The sequence below is a fragment of the Citrus clementina genome, unplaced genomic scaffold, assembly GCF_000493195.1.
Source record: "Citrus clementina cultivar Clemenules unplaced genomic scaffold, Citrus_clementina_v1.0 scaffold_2, whole genome shotgun sequence".
In the NCBI taxonomy this organism is placed as follows: Eukaryota; Viridiplantae; Streptophyta; class Magnoliopsida; order Sapindales; family Rutaceae; genus Citrus; species Citrus x clementina.
Window position 1 is genome coordinate 15,477,117 of NW_006262688.1, and position 15,902 is coordinate 15,493,018.

At 35.3% G+C, this 15,902-nt stretch overlaps 4 protein-coding genes across 5 annotated transcripts; all 4 read left to right on the forward strand.

Moving 5' to 3' along the window:
* The first annotated feature begins 659 nt into the window (after nt 1-659).
* LOC18053426 (probable aminotransferase TAT2) lies at nt 660-5,168 on the forward strand. Its single transcript, XM_006447169.2, has 6 exons — nt 660-1,452; nt 3,509-3,854; nt 3,951-4,229; nt 4,321-4,476; nt 4,547-4,640; nt 4,778-5,168. Exons 1-6 carry the CDS (start codon nt 1,148-1,150, stop codon nt 4,894-4,896), a joined length of 1,299 nt encoding a protein of 432 aa, XP_006447232.1. The 5' UTR covers nt 660-1,147; the 3' UTR covers nt 4,897-5,168.
* Nucleotides 5,169-5,423: 255 nt separating this feature from the next.
* On the forward strand, nt 5,424-7,988 carry LOC18053427 (probable aminotransferase TAT2). 2 transcript variants are annotated; one of them, XM_006447170.2, is made up of 7 exons: nt 5,424-5,793; nt 5,955-6,294; nt 6,385-6,603; nt 6,704-6,763; nt 6,847-7,002; nt 7,130-7,223; nt 7,623-7,988. In XM_006447170.2, exons 1-7 carry the CDS (start codon nt 5,522-5,524, stop codon nt 7,739-7,741), a joined length of 1,260 nt encoding a protein of 419 aa, XP_006447233.1. In that variant the 5' UTR covers nt 5,424-5,521; the 3' UTR covers nt 7,742-7,988. The 2 variants fall into 2 exon arrangements, with proteins under 2 accessions (XP_006447233.1, XP_024045869.1); XM_024190101.1 differs by having other exon boundaries at nt 5,437-5,793; nt 7,130-7,228; nt 7,623-7,708.
* A 275-nt stretch (nt 7,989-8,263) lies between these two features.
* Nucleotides 8,264-11,007, forward strand: LOC18053428 (probable aminotransferase TAT2). The gene is made up of 7 exons (XM_006447171.2): nt 8,264-8,653; nt 8,754-9,093; nt 9,278-9,496; nt 9,589-9,648; nt 9,904-10,059; nt 10,141-10,234; nt 10,620-11,007. The coding sequence occupies exons 1-7, from the start codon at nt 8,376-8,378 to the stop codon at nt 10,736-10,738; spliced, it is 1,266 nt and encodes a 421-aa protein (XP_006447234.1). The 5' UTR covers nt 8,264-8,375; the 3' UTR covers nt 10,739-11,007.
* A 266-nt stretch (nt 11,008-11,273) lies between these two features.
* Nucleotides 11,274-14,920, forward strand: LOC18052825 (probable aminotransferase TAT2). The gene is made up of 7 exons (XM_006447172.2): nt 11,274-11,674; nt 12,292-12,634; nt 13,203-13,421; nt 13,502-13,561; nt 13,785-13,940; nt 14,316-14,409; nt 14,693-14,920. The coding sequence occupies exons 1-7, from the start codon at nt 11,274-11,276 to the stop codon at nt 14,821-14,823; spliced, it is 1,404 nt and encodes a 467-aa protein (XP_006447235.2). The 3' UTR covers nt 14,824-14,920.
* The last annotated feature ends 982 nt before the right edge of the window (nt 14,921-15,902 follow it).

The window sequence follows — 15,902 nt, forward strand, 5'->3', positions numbered from 1 at the left end:
GGTAATTGACAACTAAATATTCTTCAATTGGCCCGAATGTCCATTAGGTTCTCAATATTATGAAAATACCTTATATGGTGAAAAAGATTTTGGGTACTCTGGCTGTGTTGGATTTCTTAACATATGTTCCTCTAGTCAATCATAAAATAATGGTTAACTTATTCATGGCAAGAATACAACGAATGCGAAGCATAAATCAAAACTATAAATGGAAAATATCCAAGTGGATCTTTTGTTTGTAGTATCTACCATTGACGATGGATGGATTAAAACGAAAGGGAATTAGTCAGATCCCAAAACTTACGATAGGAATTTGTTACGTTCACTCTTTGCTTGTAGTGTGTTGAATAATTTAATTAGATAAAAAAATGAATGTCTCTTCGATAGTTCAATCTTCTCTCAAGCAACTTAAGTTGTTAATCTCAATTGATAATTCGACGCCTTATTCGATAATCAAGTGGCATTTTTTAATCTTCCAAAATACCTTTTAGATAAACATTAGATCTATTAGTAAGTTGAATAAGGACGAAATGAATGACAATTTAAAAACAAAGTCGACTCGTTCTTCGTGCACATGCATGTGATCCTCTTCAATACGTCACTACTTCTTACTTGAAACACAAATAGAAACAGCATTTCAAAAGAACTAGGAAAGCAAAATAGAAATTGTCCCGATGCATATATTCGTTTTCTAATGATCGTTTGTGGGTATTATTATAGCATATATTTAGAAGCAAACGATATTTAACATTTAAATTAGAGGCTACAACTAGCTATGTATAACCACAAGGATTGAAATTTGAAAAATCGTATATTTTTGGGAATAAAAAAATAAGAGATATATCATTTAAAAAGCAAATCGAGGCATGCATATATATTAAATGAGTATTGATGGAGTATTGATTTTCTCTAGGATTTTGGACTTTAAACTATATGCTTTAATAATTTTCGTGCATTTGAATAAAATTGAGATTTAAATTGGAATATTAACCATTTAAATGAAAGAAAACGTATATCTAGTGTGTATTCTCTTACATTTCTGTTTGTTTCCTCTTGATATTATATTCACGAGATTCTTGTCCTGTTTGTTTATCAACCCAAAGAAACAACTCAATTCACGCTTCTTGGCTCATGCCGCTGAAAAATCATGGAAAACGAGTCTCTCCTTCATCAGAAATTGAGTCTTTTTGGTGTTAACCCGAAAAAAGAGGAGCGCCACAACGACAACAAGACCACTTCTTCAGCCGTTACCATTCGAGGAGTCCTCACTTCCTTAAAAGAGAATCTGAACGAAAAGGACAAGAGACCCGTCATTCACCTTGGCCACGGCGACCCCTCGGCGTTTCCTTGCTTTCGGACAAGCACCGTAGCCGAAGATGCCGTCGTCGATGCTCTCCGGACTGCCCACTACAACTGCTATTCGCCCACCTTTGGTGTTCCTTCTGCTAGAAGGTAAACACGCACATATACATACATCTATATACATATTATTACGCATGTATGCGTCTGCACTCTGCATGTTATTTGCGAGCCCCCCGAAAAAAAAAAATCTTTGGTGTTCTTGCTCTTCGGTACTGCTATTTTATATATTATATCGTGTATATAATGATTTTGGATTTTATTAAAGTTCAGGAAAGCTTTTCCACCTTTAACAAATTAGGATAGAAACATACATATGATATACATATTCATACTATTATATTATATATGTGTGTGTGTGTGTGTCTGCTCTCTACATGTTATATGTTAGCCAAAAAAGAAATCTTTCGTGCTCTTGTTACTGGGTATTGCTACTTTTTCATTCATTTCCTGTCGATGCTATGTATCTGCTTGATTGTTTGCATTAATTTGAATGACATTGGTTGGCTTGCTTAATTCTTATATTTCTTAAGGTAGAAAGACACTCCTCAATGTTTCGAAAACTCTATATTATATTTGGATTCTTTTAGTATTACAACCTTACCATTTTTAACTTTCAACAGCAAAGAACAAAAGTTAGGAAGCTATGTGATAAAACTGGGGAATTTGTTAAAAGGTGGGGGTATTTGAGCCCTATAAATTCCTCATTCCTTTATTATTAAAAATTTAAAATTTTAAAATCTCAAAATTATCTTTAACTAATCTCTCTGCAAATTCCCTCTCTTTTGAATTTATTTTCCAGCTTTTCTTAGAATATCATGACCTCAATTATTTCTTACTTTCTATATATAAGAATTTGTTCTTAATATTTATAAACTTCTTTAATTGGTAAAAATTAATTTCTTGACATCCATTAATTTTCATATTTGGTAAAAATTCGTTGATGTTTATTTTTGAATGGTGGGGCTGGTTTCTCTTACTTAGTAATAGTTTATAATAGTAACCAATTATTTACGGTTAAAAGAAAATATCTAAAGAAATTAATGAGAATTTTTAGAATTGAGAAGAAAAAGAGAAGAAAGGATTAAAAGCCCCATCCTTTGTTAAAAATTGAAACGTGATTGTGAATTTGTATTTCTTTTATTTAATACTCGCATTACTCGAACTTAAAATCTAAGTTCTAAAAAGACTGCTCCAGACTCCTATAATTAGACCTTGGCCTCTATTTTTATATTTATAAGTAATTAGTTACTTTTGGAATATACATTTTGTAAAGCCGTAAAATATTTTAATAGACAATAAAAATGTGTGTCCACACCAAAGAAGTACTAAAAAATTCTCTATATAAACATATACTAAAATACAAAAAAAAAATTGTCATCTTTTATTTATTATTCCACGAAATCTGGATATGATCCTATGAAAAGAACAGAACTTCAATAAATTCCTTACGTATAAAGCATGGCTATTGGCTAAGAGTGTTGAAAGAATGTTGCCATACTCGTACGCACTCAAAAGTCCAAGGAAGCTTTATGTTTTAAGAAATGATAAGAAGGAAAAAAAAAATACTAATTTCATCTTCAACAAGCCGCCACTGCCATTAAAATATACCATTAGTCAAAATGAAAGTGACCTTCCATGACCGACGAAATCACTATCTTCCCTTGAAATTTTTGGTGAATGGAGGACGTTAGTAATATATATGAGAAACTATTTATTTTACAGTGAGGTTGTTGCATGGATAATATAGAATATAATAAGTCTTGAGATTCAGTCATTCAGATATATTAAATTAGTAAAATTTTTAAAACGTATTTTCAATTAAATAATTAATTTCAAGATTCCTAGCACGGTTAGCTGCATTATATATAAAATTTTAAATTTTCTCATGTGAACTTCTCATGTCGACATGCATGTTAGAAAAAATCTGAAAGAAAAGTTCTCTAGGATAAGAATATTCATATGGGAGAAAAGCTTAGCTGATTAATTTGACGGTCTATTATGATGCATAGGAAAAAGGTAAAATTAAAAAAAAAAAAAAAAGAAAGAAAGAGTATGCTCATAATTTTACTAGAAATTAATGAGTTTCATATGTATATGTATGTAATAGTTATTACAATTAAGATTAATTATTTCAAACTCTTTACAGGGGCATAGCTGATTATCTGAACCGTGACCTCCCATACAAGTTATCACCGGAAGATGTTTATCTCACACTTGGATGTAGCCAAGCAATCGAAATATCATTATCGGTCCTCGCTCGTCCTGGTGCCAATATTTTGATTCCAAGGCCCGGCTACCCTTTATATGAAATTCATGCAGCAGGGAGTAACAACAACCTTGAAGCTCGCCATTATGATCTTCTTCCTGGAAAGTGTTGGGAAGTGGATCTTGATGGAGTTGAAGCCCTTGCAGATGAGAATACAGTTGCCATTGTCATCATAAACCCTGGCAATCCATGCGGAAATGTCTTCAGTTACCAACATCTGCAGAAAGTATACTTATAGCACTTGATTTTTTAACAATATAATACTGAGAAATATATATCTTTCGTTGGAGTATGAGTTGGTTTTGCTGATATTAATGAACAGATTGCGCGGACAGCAAGAAATCTTGGGATTATTGTGATTGCTGATGAAGTTTACAATCACCTTGCATTTGGGAGCACGCCTTATGTGCCAATGGGAGTTTTCGGGTCAATTGTGCCTGTTATCAGTCTTGGGTCTATATCAAAGAGATGGATTGTTCCTGGCTGGCGCCTCGGATGGCTTGTGACAAGTGACCCCAATGGCATCCTTCAAAATTCAGGATTTGTTGATTCTATAAAGGGCTGTCTCAATGCAGCCTCTCATCCTGTAACCTTCATTCAGGTTTGTGAAAGTACAATTAATTAATTACTAGGGCTAATTACTTGCATTAACTACCGTGTGGTTTATACATTTATATATACGCATATATTAGGCAGCAGTGCCCCGTATAGTTGACGAAACAAATGAGGCTTTCTTTGCGAAAATCATTGGCTTACTAAAAGAGACTGCAGACATATGCTATGAAAGAATTAAGGAGATTCCTTGCTTAACCTGCCCAGTGAAACCACAAGGGGCCATGTTTGTCATGGTAATTGTCGAAACAGATACATTCATATTATCATGAGTGAATATACTTTAATTATGAACCCCTCTTACAGGTGAAGCTGAACGTTTCGATGCTTGAAGACATTGGTGATGACTTGGAATTCTGTCTCAAACTTGCTAAAGAGGAATCAGTCATTGTTTTACCAGGTAATTTAAATTTAATCACACATTAACTCTCGAACTACTTCAAGTGTATAAATATGGGCTTTAAAGATAGTGAGTGCCATAAAGATTGCTTGCTGCTTGCATTCCTGACTAGACAGTTTGATGCTTGATGTTTGCAGGGCGAACTGTGGGAATGAAAAATTGGCTCCGCATAGCTTTTGCGGCCGAGCCTGCAACTCTTGAAGATGGCCTTGGGAGGATAAAAGCTTTTTGTCAAAGGCATGCCAAAAAGCAATAAAGTCTGTGTGAAACTCTCAGGAACATGATCGATTTCATGCCCCATCTCATGTTATTAGAGTTTTGTTCCCTGTTATAAGCTTATTATATATTCAGATAAAAATCAAAAGGCATTTCAACACGGTGAAAGGAAAAACAAAGTAGCACAAACAAAATCTGCGTGTTTTGTCTGGTCTGCTTGGAAGTGCTTTGGAAGTTCACTAAATGACGCCAAAAGTTTGGCTCAATATCTAGAGACATCATCTAATACAAAATTGGCATCAGATTCTCCAAGAGCCAACATTTTTGTCTTAACATAATATTAAAAATTAAAGCTTAATAGCACCGTTCAAATTGCATTAATAGAAGTAACCCGCTTGGACTTGTAACTAATTCTCAGAATAAAAACATTGTTTATGTATATTAAAATTTTTGTGCCGGCAAAATCAAGGAGTTTGTTGCGCGATTGATTAATTTGTGGGAAACGGTCGGTAAATTTTTTTTTTTTTTTTTTGATAAGGTCGGTAAATTATTTTAGTACGCTATATGGCAACAAGATATCAATCAACTTCAGCAAGCCCAACACAACCCACCTTCTTTCTCATTCTCATTTCCACCACACAAAAGAAAAAAAGAAAAGAAAAAAAATGGAAAACGGAGCAGAAAACAAATGGGGTTTTGAAGATAAACAAGAGCATAAAGCTGCTCCTGCAGTTACGGTTAAAACCTCCCTTGCATCCATTATTGACAGCGTAAACAAAAACGACCCGAGACCTGTTGTTCCTCTTGGCTATGGTGACCCAACAGCCTTCCCCTGCTTCCGTACAGCTGTTGAAGCTGAAGATGCCATCGTTGATGCCCTCCGATCAGGCAAGTTCAATTGCTATGCCACCAATTCTGGTATTCCCCCTGCTAGAAGGTAAGCATAGCAAGAATATACCTCTGTTCTTGTTGATTTGTGAGTTTCTAGGCATTTGTGTTAGCTACAATTTGGTGCATAACATAAATTTGCTTCATTTGTACTATATTTGGTGTTTACTTATTACTGTTTGATCATACAACAAAAAAACACTCTGACAGGGCAATTGCGGATTATCTCAGTCGTGACCTCCCGTACAAGTTATCAGCAGATGATGTTTATGTTACACTTGGATGCAAGCAAGCAGTTGAAGTTATACTATCAGTACTTGCACGGCCTGGTGCCAACGTTTTGCTTCCAAGACCAGGCTGGCCATACTATGAAGGTATTGCACAGCGTAAACAACTCGAAGTTCGCCATTTTGATCTTCTTCCAGAAAGGAATTGGGAGGTTGATCTTGATGCAGTTGAAGCACTTGCCGATAAGAATACTGCTGCCATGGTTATTATAAACCCCGGTAACCCTTGTGGAAATGTATTCACTTACCATCATCTGCAAGAGGTAAACATGATGAATTAGCCTTAAAAGGAGTACGGTTCTGACATTTTGCTAAAATGGGATGGTGTTTCTTGATGTGTCAAATATTATTAGATTGCAGAAATGGCAAGAAAACTCAGGGTTATGGTCGTTGCTGATGAAGTTTATGGCCATCTCACATTTGGGAGTATTCCATATACGCCAATGGGATTGTTTGGATCAATTGTACCTGTAATTACGCTTGGATCTATATCAAAGAGATGGTTAGTTCCCGGTTGGCGTTTCGGTTGGCTTGTGACAAATGATCCTAACGGCATTTTTCAAAAATCTGGGGTTGGTTTATCTCTGTCTCTATCGCTATCTGAAAATGTGAATTGATGATCAGTTCTTCATGGAGTTCTTTAAATCAATGCTTTTGTTTTGTGAATATCAGATCATTGATTCCATCAAGGACTGTCTCACTATTTACTCCGATATCCCGACCTTCATTCAGGTCTGTGAGTCATGATCCTTTTGCCAAGAACGCCATTTTGTTGTAACAGAGGAATAACTGAAAATATAACCATTGTGCCTCAGGGGGCAATTCCTCAAATCCTTGAGAAAACAAAGGAGGATTTCTTTTGTAAACTTATCGACACACTAAGAGAGTCTGCTGAGATATGTTATGATGGGGTTAAGGAGATTCCTTGCATAAGTTGTCCAAACAAACCAGAAGGATCCATGGTTACGATGGTACGGTGCAGGCATGAGGCATCACTTAATTAAATATGCTTCACAAGATTTATATTGTACTTTTTTTTTTTTTTGAAGAGGATTTATATTGTACTTATTTACAAAAATTCTTTTGTTTTGTTTGAAGGTGAAGTTGAACCCATGGCTGTTGGAAGACATTAATGATGACATAGAATTCGCTCTCAAGCTTGCGAAAGAGGAATCCGTCATTGTTACACCAGGTAAGGTACTTAAAATCTTTTTATTTTTCTGAGGCTAGGTTGAATTGCTACGTTGGCTGGCTTTGGAGTAATGGGGGTCTTAGACAAATTTTTTTGTGAGACCTCCCTACATTGAGTAGCTTCAACATTTAAGGAAATACAAATAAAAGGATAAAAAATTAGTCTTCCTACCATATGAGTTTAGAGGACTGCCTCATTCGCCTATGCTTAAGGCCACCTTATTAAGGGGTATTACACCTGTAAGGTTATCCTCATTTTTTCGAATTGATGAAAGAACCAGAGACTTGTTTTCAGACATTGCTCAAGTAACCGTGGGCTAACCAGTTTCGTACCTTTGATTGCTACAAAAGATTGCTTGCTAGCCTATCCTTTGATGCTGATAACAACAAAATGTTGCAGGGATCTATGTAGGGCTCAAAAACTGGCTCCGAATCGCTTTCTGCGCCGAGCCTTCAGCTCTTAAGGATGGTCTGGGGAGGATGAAAGCCTTCTGTCAAAGGCATACCAAGAAGCATTAGCTCTGTTGGAAGTTCTGGGATTGAGTGTATAAACAACAACTAGTTGTTTTTCCTGATCAATCTCATAACTCCTTTCCTCAAAAATAAGATCCTCTGTATTCCTGTAAATTAATTCAATCAAGGAAATCGATGTGGGGTTGTTGATCATCAACTTCGCGTTGGATCACAAGTGTTTTGCTTGTTCTTCTTGTGTTGGATGTTTGCTTATTGCACTATTTTATCTGATGAAATGACATCTGTGGAACTGAATGTTTCGATATCTCTAATTCATTCCCAAATGCTGCCAAGTAAAAAGATCATCATCACCCCATTATTATTTATTTGTTTACGGGTAAAATCAAATATGGATGGGATAAAAACATATTTATTAAATAAATGAATAAATATTATGTCATCGCTTCATGTGATAATTATTTAGTTACAAGCGATCAACAAGTACATCAAGCATGTCGCTTTAATTGCGATGTGATGTAAAAGAATAAAACAAGACAAGAGTGTCGTTTTGACTACGATGTGATGTGATGTGAATGAATAAAAATGTCATCAGAATTTGGGCTCTGTAATCTGCCCACTGAGTCACTGTTTCCATTTCTTCTCTCACTATCCAACTCAACTCCGTCTCTCCCAGAACATCATGGAAAGCGGAGCAGTGAAGAAGAAATGGGGTTTTCAAGTTAAGCAAGAGCATATCACTGCAACAGCCACCTTAACTGTTCGAAGTGCCCTCACCATCATAAAGCAAAATCTCAAGGAAAACGACCCAAGACCCATCATTCCTCTGGGCCACGGCGACCCCTCTGCCTTTCCCTGTTTTCGAACTACACCTGTAGCCGCAGATGCCGTTGTTGATGCCGTCCGATCAGCCGAGTTCGATTGCTATTCCCCCTCTGTTGGTATTCTTCCTGCTAGAAGGTACACCCCCAATTTCTAAGGCATATTTCAATTCCAAACCTATCATAATAAATATGCAATTAAGTAGACGATCAGCTTATTTTTGTATGATCTGTTGAAGGGCTATTGCAGATTATCTCAATAGTGAGCTACCGTGCAAGTTATCCCCAGATGATGTTTATCTTACAGCTGGATGCAAGCAAGCAATTCAAGTCATATTAACAGTCCTGGCCCGTCCTGGTGCCAACATTTTGCTTCCTAAACCTGGATTCCCACTCTATGAAGCTAATGCAAGACATACCCGTCTTGAAATTCGCCATTTTGATCTTCTTCCTGAGAAAGGTTGGGAGGTTGATCTTGATGGACTCGAAGCTCTAGCAGATGAGAATACTGTTGCCATGGTGATCGTAAACCCTGGTAATCCTTGTGGAAATGTCTTCACTTACCAACAACTGCAGAAGGTAGTCTAACAGTGTATATCAAAGAAAATTTATTAGCTGCTGTATTGAAGTGCTTTTTTACTTGCATCTCTGTGCGAACATGTAGAAGTTAGGCTTATGAGTACAAGTTTTAGACTTGCTATCCTTATAAAGCAAGTTGATCTACAATTATGCAATTTCTCTTTGTTGATTTGTTGAGTATTAGATTGCAGAGAAAGCAAGAAAGCTTGGGATTATGGTAATTTCTGATGAAGTTTATGACCATCTCACATTTGGGAGTACCCCTTATGTGCGAATGGGAGTGTTTGGATCAACCGTGCCTGTCATTACTCTTGGATCTATGTCAAAGAGATGGATAGTTCCTGGTTGGCGACTTGGTTGGCTTGTGACAAGTGATCCCAGTGGCATTTTACAAGAACTAAGGGTTGATTCCTTTCTTCCTTCAAAAAATTTATACAAATGTTGTAATTGTAAACATACAATAATAGTCATGAGATTTTTCTTTGCACTCTCCAGATTGTTGATTCCATCAAAGGCTATCTCAACATCTCCTCTGGCCCTGCAACCTTCGTTCAGGTTTGTTCTTAATGTTTTTTTTTTTTTGGATGAACGTAATGACATTGCAGAAGACCAATACTTTTGATGAAAGTAGCAGTTTCTTGAATAGGGCTTTCAGCAAGACTAATGACTGCCTCCAGAATATAGTGTGCACTGGTTTCACAAAGTTAATAATTAGATTCAAACTGCTTAGAATTTTGCTTGCATGTCTTTATGTAAATGCAAAAGACTCAAATTTTTATCTTGGAAATAAATATGTGTCTTGTGCATTAGGGAGCAGTTCCTCAAATCTTCAAGAACGCAAAGGAGGGTTTCTTTTCAAAAATCATTGACATACTAAGAGACACTGCAGATATATGTTATGATAGAATTAAAGAGATACCCTGCATAACTTGCCCAAGGAAACCAGAAGGGTCTATGTTTGTAATGGTAAGGGCATCGTATATAATCATTTTAGCTATACTTCTGAAAATAGATGTACATATTCTTATTTATGAACTATTTATTTAGGTGAAACTAAACTTATCACTATTGGAAGGCATTAGTGACGACATGGAATTCGCTCTCCAGCTTGCTAAGGAGGAATCAGTCATTGTTTTACCTGGTAAATGTAAAAAATTGTGAAGTTTCTGGAGTTTAGTTGACTCACATTCCGAGTTTTAACTGATGTGATTCTTCCTTGCTTCTCTTCTCTCCTTGAAAATGGGGCAAAATTTTCTCTGAGTTCATTCTATAATTCAAAACATACTCAAGAAACGGATTAAAACTTCCCCCAACAGTTATAGAAGTCCGAGCATTGTATCAGTGTAAAGATAGTTGAAATTTCTTATGGTTGATTACAACATCAACATCAGGTGTTCATAGACTTGTCTTTATAACTCAGAAGTATTTATCGGTGGTCCAATTTTTGTACTTGGGAATGCTAAGCAGATGGAATTTTTTGCTGGCTAAGGCATGGCCTTTGAAGTTTACAATGATAAATTTTGCAGGAATGGCTGTGGGAATGAAAAATTGGCTTCGGATTACTTTTGCCATTGAGCCTTCGGCTCTTGAAGAAGGCCTTGGGAGGATAAAAGCCTTTTGTCAGAGGCATGCCAAGCAGCAATGAGTTTATTGGAGCTATGCATCTGAGTATTGTGATCGACAACAGCAAGTTGACCTCATGCACCGTTAAGTGTCGTTTCTTCTCAGATTGTGTTTGATGAAATAAAATTCCTCATCTGTCTGTACTGTGATTCAATCAAAGACAAGAGATGGGAAGTGGTGGTGATTTGCAACTTCGCGTTGCAGCACAGGTGTTACTGCTTGTTCTTCTCAGAATTTCTCTGTGTTTTATTTTGTTCAGTTGAACATCTATCAACTGAACTAACTCTATGCAGCATGCATGTTGTAAGAGTTTGTTATGAAACTTTTTAAATCAATCTCTTCATCCTTGTGCAGAAAAATTTTGTGATTGTAATAATGAGTTTGAGAAACCTTTGACTCAAATCCGAAACACTGCAATGTGCATGCATTATTGATAGGTTAGATTATTTTAATTAATCATTGTAGGTTCAACAAAATAAAGTAATAATCTTTAAATATTAAAAAAATCAAGAAGAATAAATTTTTTTTAAAAAAGTTGGTGGGTATACAAAATATCAATGGATTTTGGCTCATTCTGTGTGGCCTCTGATTCTACTTCCAACTCCTCCCATCTAAATTATAGCATCAATCAGAACACAAAAAGAAAACGAAAAAAAAGGGTAACAACAAAAAAAACAATGGAAAACGAAGCAGAAAAGAGATGGGGTTTTGAAGTGAAGAAAGAGCTGAACAGAGCAAGAGAAGCAGAAGTAGCTGCACTTCGATACGCCAGTGTCAGTTTAATGGAAAGTGTCGACAAAAACGACCCAAGACCCGTAATTCCTCTCGGCCACGGCGACCCAGCTGCCTTTCCCTGCTTCCGTACGGCCGCCGTGGCTGAAGACGCCATCGTTGACTCCGTCCGATCATCCATGTTCAATTGCTATGCCCCCATGTTCGGTCTTCCCCTAGCTCGAAGGTAAAGAACCCTACCTAACATGTGCTTGGTTCTTTCATGAGAGATCAGATGATCAGCTACCTATTTGATTGTAGATAAGGGACTCAAATGTTATTACCCCCCCTAAATTTAAAAATCTGTTATGGTGGTTATTTCAACAGAGATCAGGACCTGTTTGATGCAAATGAATGGAATATTTTTCTGTATTTGAAAAAAGAGAAAATTAAGAATTCATTCGTTTGTGGTAGCTATTTTATTTCAATAGAGATCCGGACCTTTTGATACGGATGGATAAAATTACTTATTATTTTTTAAAAATATGAAACATAGGGATTGATTCATCATTCAGTAATGGATTATTCATAACACTTAGCAAAAGAATAATGAAACTGGTTCACTTTTTTCCTAGTTATATAAAAACTTTTTATAAATGCCAAATGTAGAGTTGCAGTTTTTGTTAGGAGTTCAATTCAACTTGGAGACATGTTTGCATTTTGTAAAGGCATACATTTATTGCAATATAAATCCAAGTTGGTGCATAAATTAACTATTTGTCATGTAAGTGCGAAACAAACTACTAAATCTGCTCAATTTTGTATAAAGTTTCAAACTTGCCTGATAATGTTTAATGTCTGCAGGGCTGTTGCAGAATATCTCAATCGCGACCTTCCATACAAGTTATCAGCAGATGATATTTATATTACACTTGGATGCATGGAAGCAGTTGAAATTATATTAACAGTAATTACCCGTCTCGGTGCTGCCAACATTTTGCTTCCAAGACCTGGCTGGCCATTCTACGAAAGCTTTGCAAAAAGAAACCACATAGAAGTTCGCCATTTTGATCTTCTTCCTGAAAGGGGTTGGGAGGTTGATCTTGAAGCTGTTGAAGCTCTTGCCGATGAGAATACTGCTGCCATCGTTATCATAAACCCTTGCAATCCTTGTGGAAATGTCTTGACATACCAACATTTGCAGAAGGTATAGCTAAAATAATTAACTTCTCTTAACTTCACTGTTATTCTTCATTTTTCTTGACTGTACTGCTATTGCCAAACCATATTTCATTTAAGCTTTTTTTCCCCCTCACTTCAAGGAAGTATGAACATTAATTAGAATCTGTTGATGGTTAATTGCTAATACTTACGGTGGGGTGCCACATGTCTTGGAGAGGGGAGAAGTCAACATTTTCAGGAACCCCCTTTCTTGGGAGGATCTATTACATTTTTCCTTTGGGGCTTTGGAGCCTGTAGGAACGTGGAGAATACCCAAGGAAGATTTAGTAATTACATCATAGTCTTGATGTGACTGGACCTTCAATATATTTGTCACAACTTATGCCATGGACCAATAGGCTCGCTCCAACAATGATAATTTCGAATAACTTCTAGTGATATGAAAAGCCTCAATATTTACGTGCTTTTATACCATTACTATATTTAGGAACTTAGCCTAATGCTTACTGTCTTGAAGACTTGCTATCCCTGGCATATGAATAGTTCTTAAGTATTGCAACATTATTAGTGGTTGTTGATTTGTTAAATATTAGATTGCAGAGACAGCTAGAAAGCTCGGGATTTTGGTAATTGCAGATGAAGTTTATGGCCATCTAGCATTTGGCAGTACACCTTATATACCAATGGGAGTGTTTGGGTCAATCGTGCCGGTCATTACACTTGGATCTATATCAAAGAGATGGATTGTTCCTGGTTGGCGATTTGGTTGGCTTGCAACAAATGATCCCAATGGCGTCCTTCAAAAGTCCGGGGTTGGTCTCTCTCTCCCTCTCTGGAAACTAACCAGCTGTAATGTTCCTGTGATATTGATGTTTTTGTTTTATATTATCAGATAGTTGGTTCCATCAAGGCCTGTCTCGGTGTCCGTTCCGGTCCTTCAACTTTGATTCAGGTTTGTGAAATGTTTCTATGAGTAAGCAAATAAAGAACTTGTTCATCTTTCAGGTGCAGTAACACTTAGAAATGTTTATCCAAAACTTTGGAAAAACGTTGGTCAACAATTTTTGTTTGTATATATAGGATAAAGCTGTTGTAAACAAGAATTTTTTTCTCTGATTGTCTTGATCTTTCTTCTTGATAATATAACTAGCAATGTGCTTTGCTGTACACATCAGGGAGCAGTTCCTCAGATCCTAGAGAAAACAGATGAGGAATACTTTTCAAAAATCATTGGCTTACTGCGAGAAACAGCGGACATATGCTATGATAAAATTAAGGAGATACCTTGCATCACTCGCCCAAATAAACCAGAAGGGTCAATGTTTATAATGGTTTGGCATCAAAAATATATTATTGCGATCATATTATCTATTGTTACAGGAGAAAGAATGCACGTATTCTTAGTTATAGAAGTATTCCACTTCAGGATTTTGGATCTGTCAAAGTTTAAGAAAATTATTAAACCATGTAGTTTAATAGTGTAAAATGCGTGAAAGCTATTAAGCCACATGGTTTAATAAACTATTAGTATAATGGCATACTATTTTTAAACCCTATGACTTAATAGTTTTCACAAATTTTAATAAAATTTAGAATCCTGTATCAGATCAGCACTCTTCTTAATAGTTTTCTCCATCTTTAATAAAATTCAGGATCTTATACTAGATCAGTACTTTTCTTAGCTATATATTAACTCTTGTTTGCAGGTTAAACTCAACCTATCACTGTTGGAAGGCATCAATAGTGACATGGAATTTGCAGTCCAGCTTGCTAAGGAGGAATCTGTCATTGTTCTACCCGGTACGATATAAAAATTCTTCAAGTGATGGGGGTTAGGTAGATTGAATTCTTTAAATAAACCAAAATGATCTACGAGTTTGTTTGTTTAATCGAAACAAATACTCGAGAATGAACTAATAACATCAGCATTTGGCAAAATAGTGTAAGCTTTCATCAATATGCATTTGATTCCAATGATTTGATGGCCAAGTAAGAATTGGGGGATGGAGGGAAAGGGACAAATCCAAAAACTTAAGTTGTGTTGGGAGATTGCTAATGTATGACAAATTAATTGATCTTGTAGGAATAATTGTGGGAATGGAGAATTGGCTCAGAATAACGTTTGCAATTGATCCTTCAGCTCTTGAAGATGGCCTTGATAGGATGAAAGCCTTTTATTATAGGCATGCACGCCAAGAAGCACTTAATTTATGAAGATTGAAGAAGCTGCGTGCTGGAATAATGTGAGGCGATCAACTGTGCGTTGATCTCCTCTACTAGTTAAAAGATTTCACACTCTATATTGTTTGTGCACGAGACACGATGGTTGTTAGTAATTATTAAGCAAATCTAAGATGCCGTTTACATTTTAAATTGAAATGAGAATTTTGAGATTGGGAGTATGTTGTTTATTTATTATGGAATGAGAGTATGAATCAGAATCATAATTCAATTTATGTGTTTACTTTATCTTAGATTATGAGTAAATAATTTTAATTTATAGTTTTACCCTTATTTAAAGAATTATAGTTTTTAATTATAAAATTAAAAAAAATGCATTTCAAAAATAAAATATTTATTTTATTATATTTGTAAATTAATAATAATTATTAATATTCTTAATTATGTAAATCACAATTTTTTTATTAATTTTAATTACGTAAATTAAAATCATTGATAATAACAATACAAATGAAAAATTATTATTATTATAATAGTACAAAATTAATGTTTTCTTAGAATAAACTATTTAATTATTATTAGTAATTAATATTAAATAAATATAATACTGTTATTTTTAAACAAATACGATAATATTATATTTTCAAATAAAGATAGTATATAATAATATTAATAATTCTCTATAAATATAATAATAATTCTCTATAAATATTTCGAAAATAAATATAACAACGCCATCCCCTTCGATCTGTAGAACATCATCCTTTTCTAGCTCCTCTTCCGGGAAGACTAGTGATTCAAAGCATGTTGTGAGTTCAGAAGAATTCATTATTGAGAACTTTGATAAAGCAATTGATTGTTGGGAACTTCCAAAAATTTCCAAGGAAGAGATTTACAAAATAAAAATGCTTGATCTTTTAAAGCATGATTATATTATAAAGACTGAAGAACGTGATATAACTCTTTCAGAGCCTTTTGAAACAATTTAATTGTTTTCGGAAAAATCTTTAAAGAAATTAAAAGAAAAGAATTTCAAATATATTCACATTGGTCTAATCCAAGTAGGAATAAAACCTTTGACCAAAGAAGGCTTGGATACTTCTATCCTTGCT

Excerpts from the sequence above, each read along its gene's own strand:
- LOC18052825 (XM_006447172.2), top strand. The coding sequence starts at position 11,274 with ATGGATTTTGGCTCATTCTGTGTGGCCTCTGATTCTACTTCCAACTCC. Across the intron at positions 13,422-13,501 it reads GCGTCCTTCAAAAGTCCGGG|ATAGTTGGTTCCATCAAGGC; the intron begins GTTGGTCTCTCT and ends TTATATTATCAG. Across the intron at positions 13,941-14,315 it reads AAGGGTCAATGTTTATAATG|GTTAAACTCAACCTATCACT; the intron begins GTTTGGCATCAA and ends TCTTGTTTGCAG.
- LOC18053427 (XM_006447170.2), top strand. The coding sequence starts at position 5,522 with ATGGAAAACGGAGCAGAAAACAAATGGGGTTTTGAAGATAAACAAGAG. Across the intron at positions 5,794-5,954 it reads GGTATTCCCCCTGCTAGAAG|GGCAATTGCGGATTATCTCA; the intron begins GTAAGCATAGCA and ends ACACTCTGACAG. Across the intron at positions 6,295-6,384 it reads CTTACCATCATCTGCAAGAG|ATTGCAGAAATGGCAAGAAA; the intron begins GTAAACATGATG and ends AAATATTATTAG.
- LOC18053428 (XM_006447171.2), top strand. The coding sequence starts at position 8,376 with ATGGAAAGCGGAGCAGTGAAGAAGAAATGGGGTTTTCAAGTTAAGCAA. Across the intron at positions 9,094-9,277 it reads CTTACCAACAACTGCAGAAG|ATTGCAGAGAAAGCAAGAAA; the intron begins GTAGTCTAACAG and ends GTTGAGTATTAG. Across the intron at positions 9,497-9,588 it reads GCATTTTACAAGAACTAAGG|ATTGTTGATTCCATCAAAGG; the intron begins GTTGATTCCTTT and ends TGCACTCTCCAG.
- LOC18053426 (XM_006447169.2), top strand. The coding sequence starts at position 1,148 with ATGGAAAACGAGTCTCTCCTTCATCAGAAATTGAGTCTTTTTGGTGTT. Across the intron at positions 4,477-4,546 it reads AAGGGGCCATGTTTGTCATG|GTGAAGCTGAACGTTTCGAT; the intron begins GTAATTGTCGAA and ends CCCCTCTTACAG. Across the intron at positions 4,641-4,777 it reads ATCAGTCATTGTTTTACCAG|GGCGAACTGTGGGAATGAAA; the intron begins GTAATTTAAATT and ends TGATGTTTGCAG.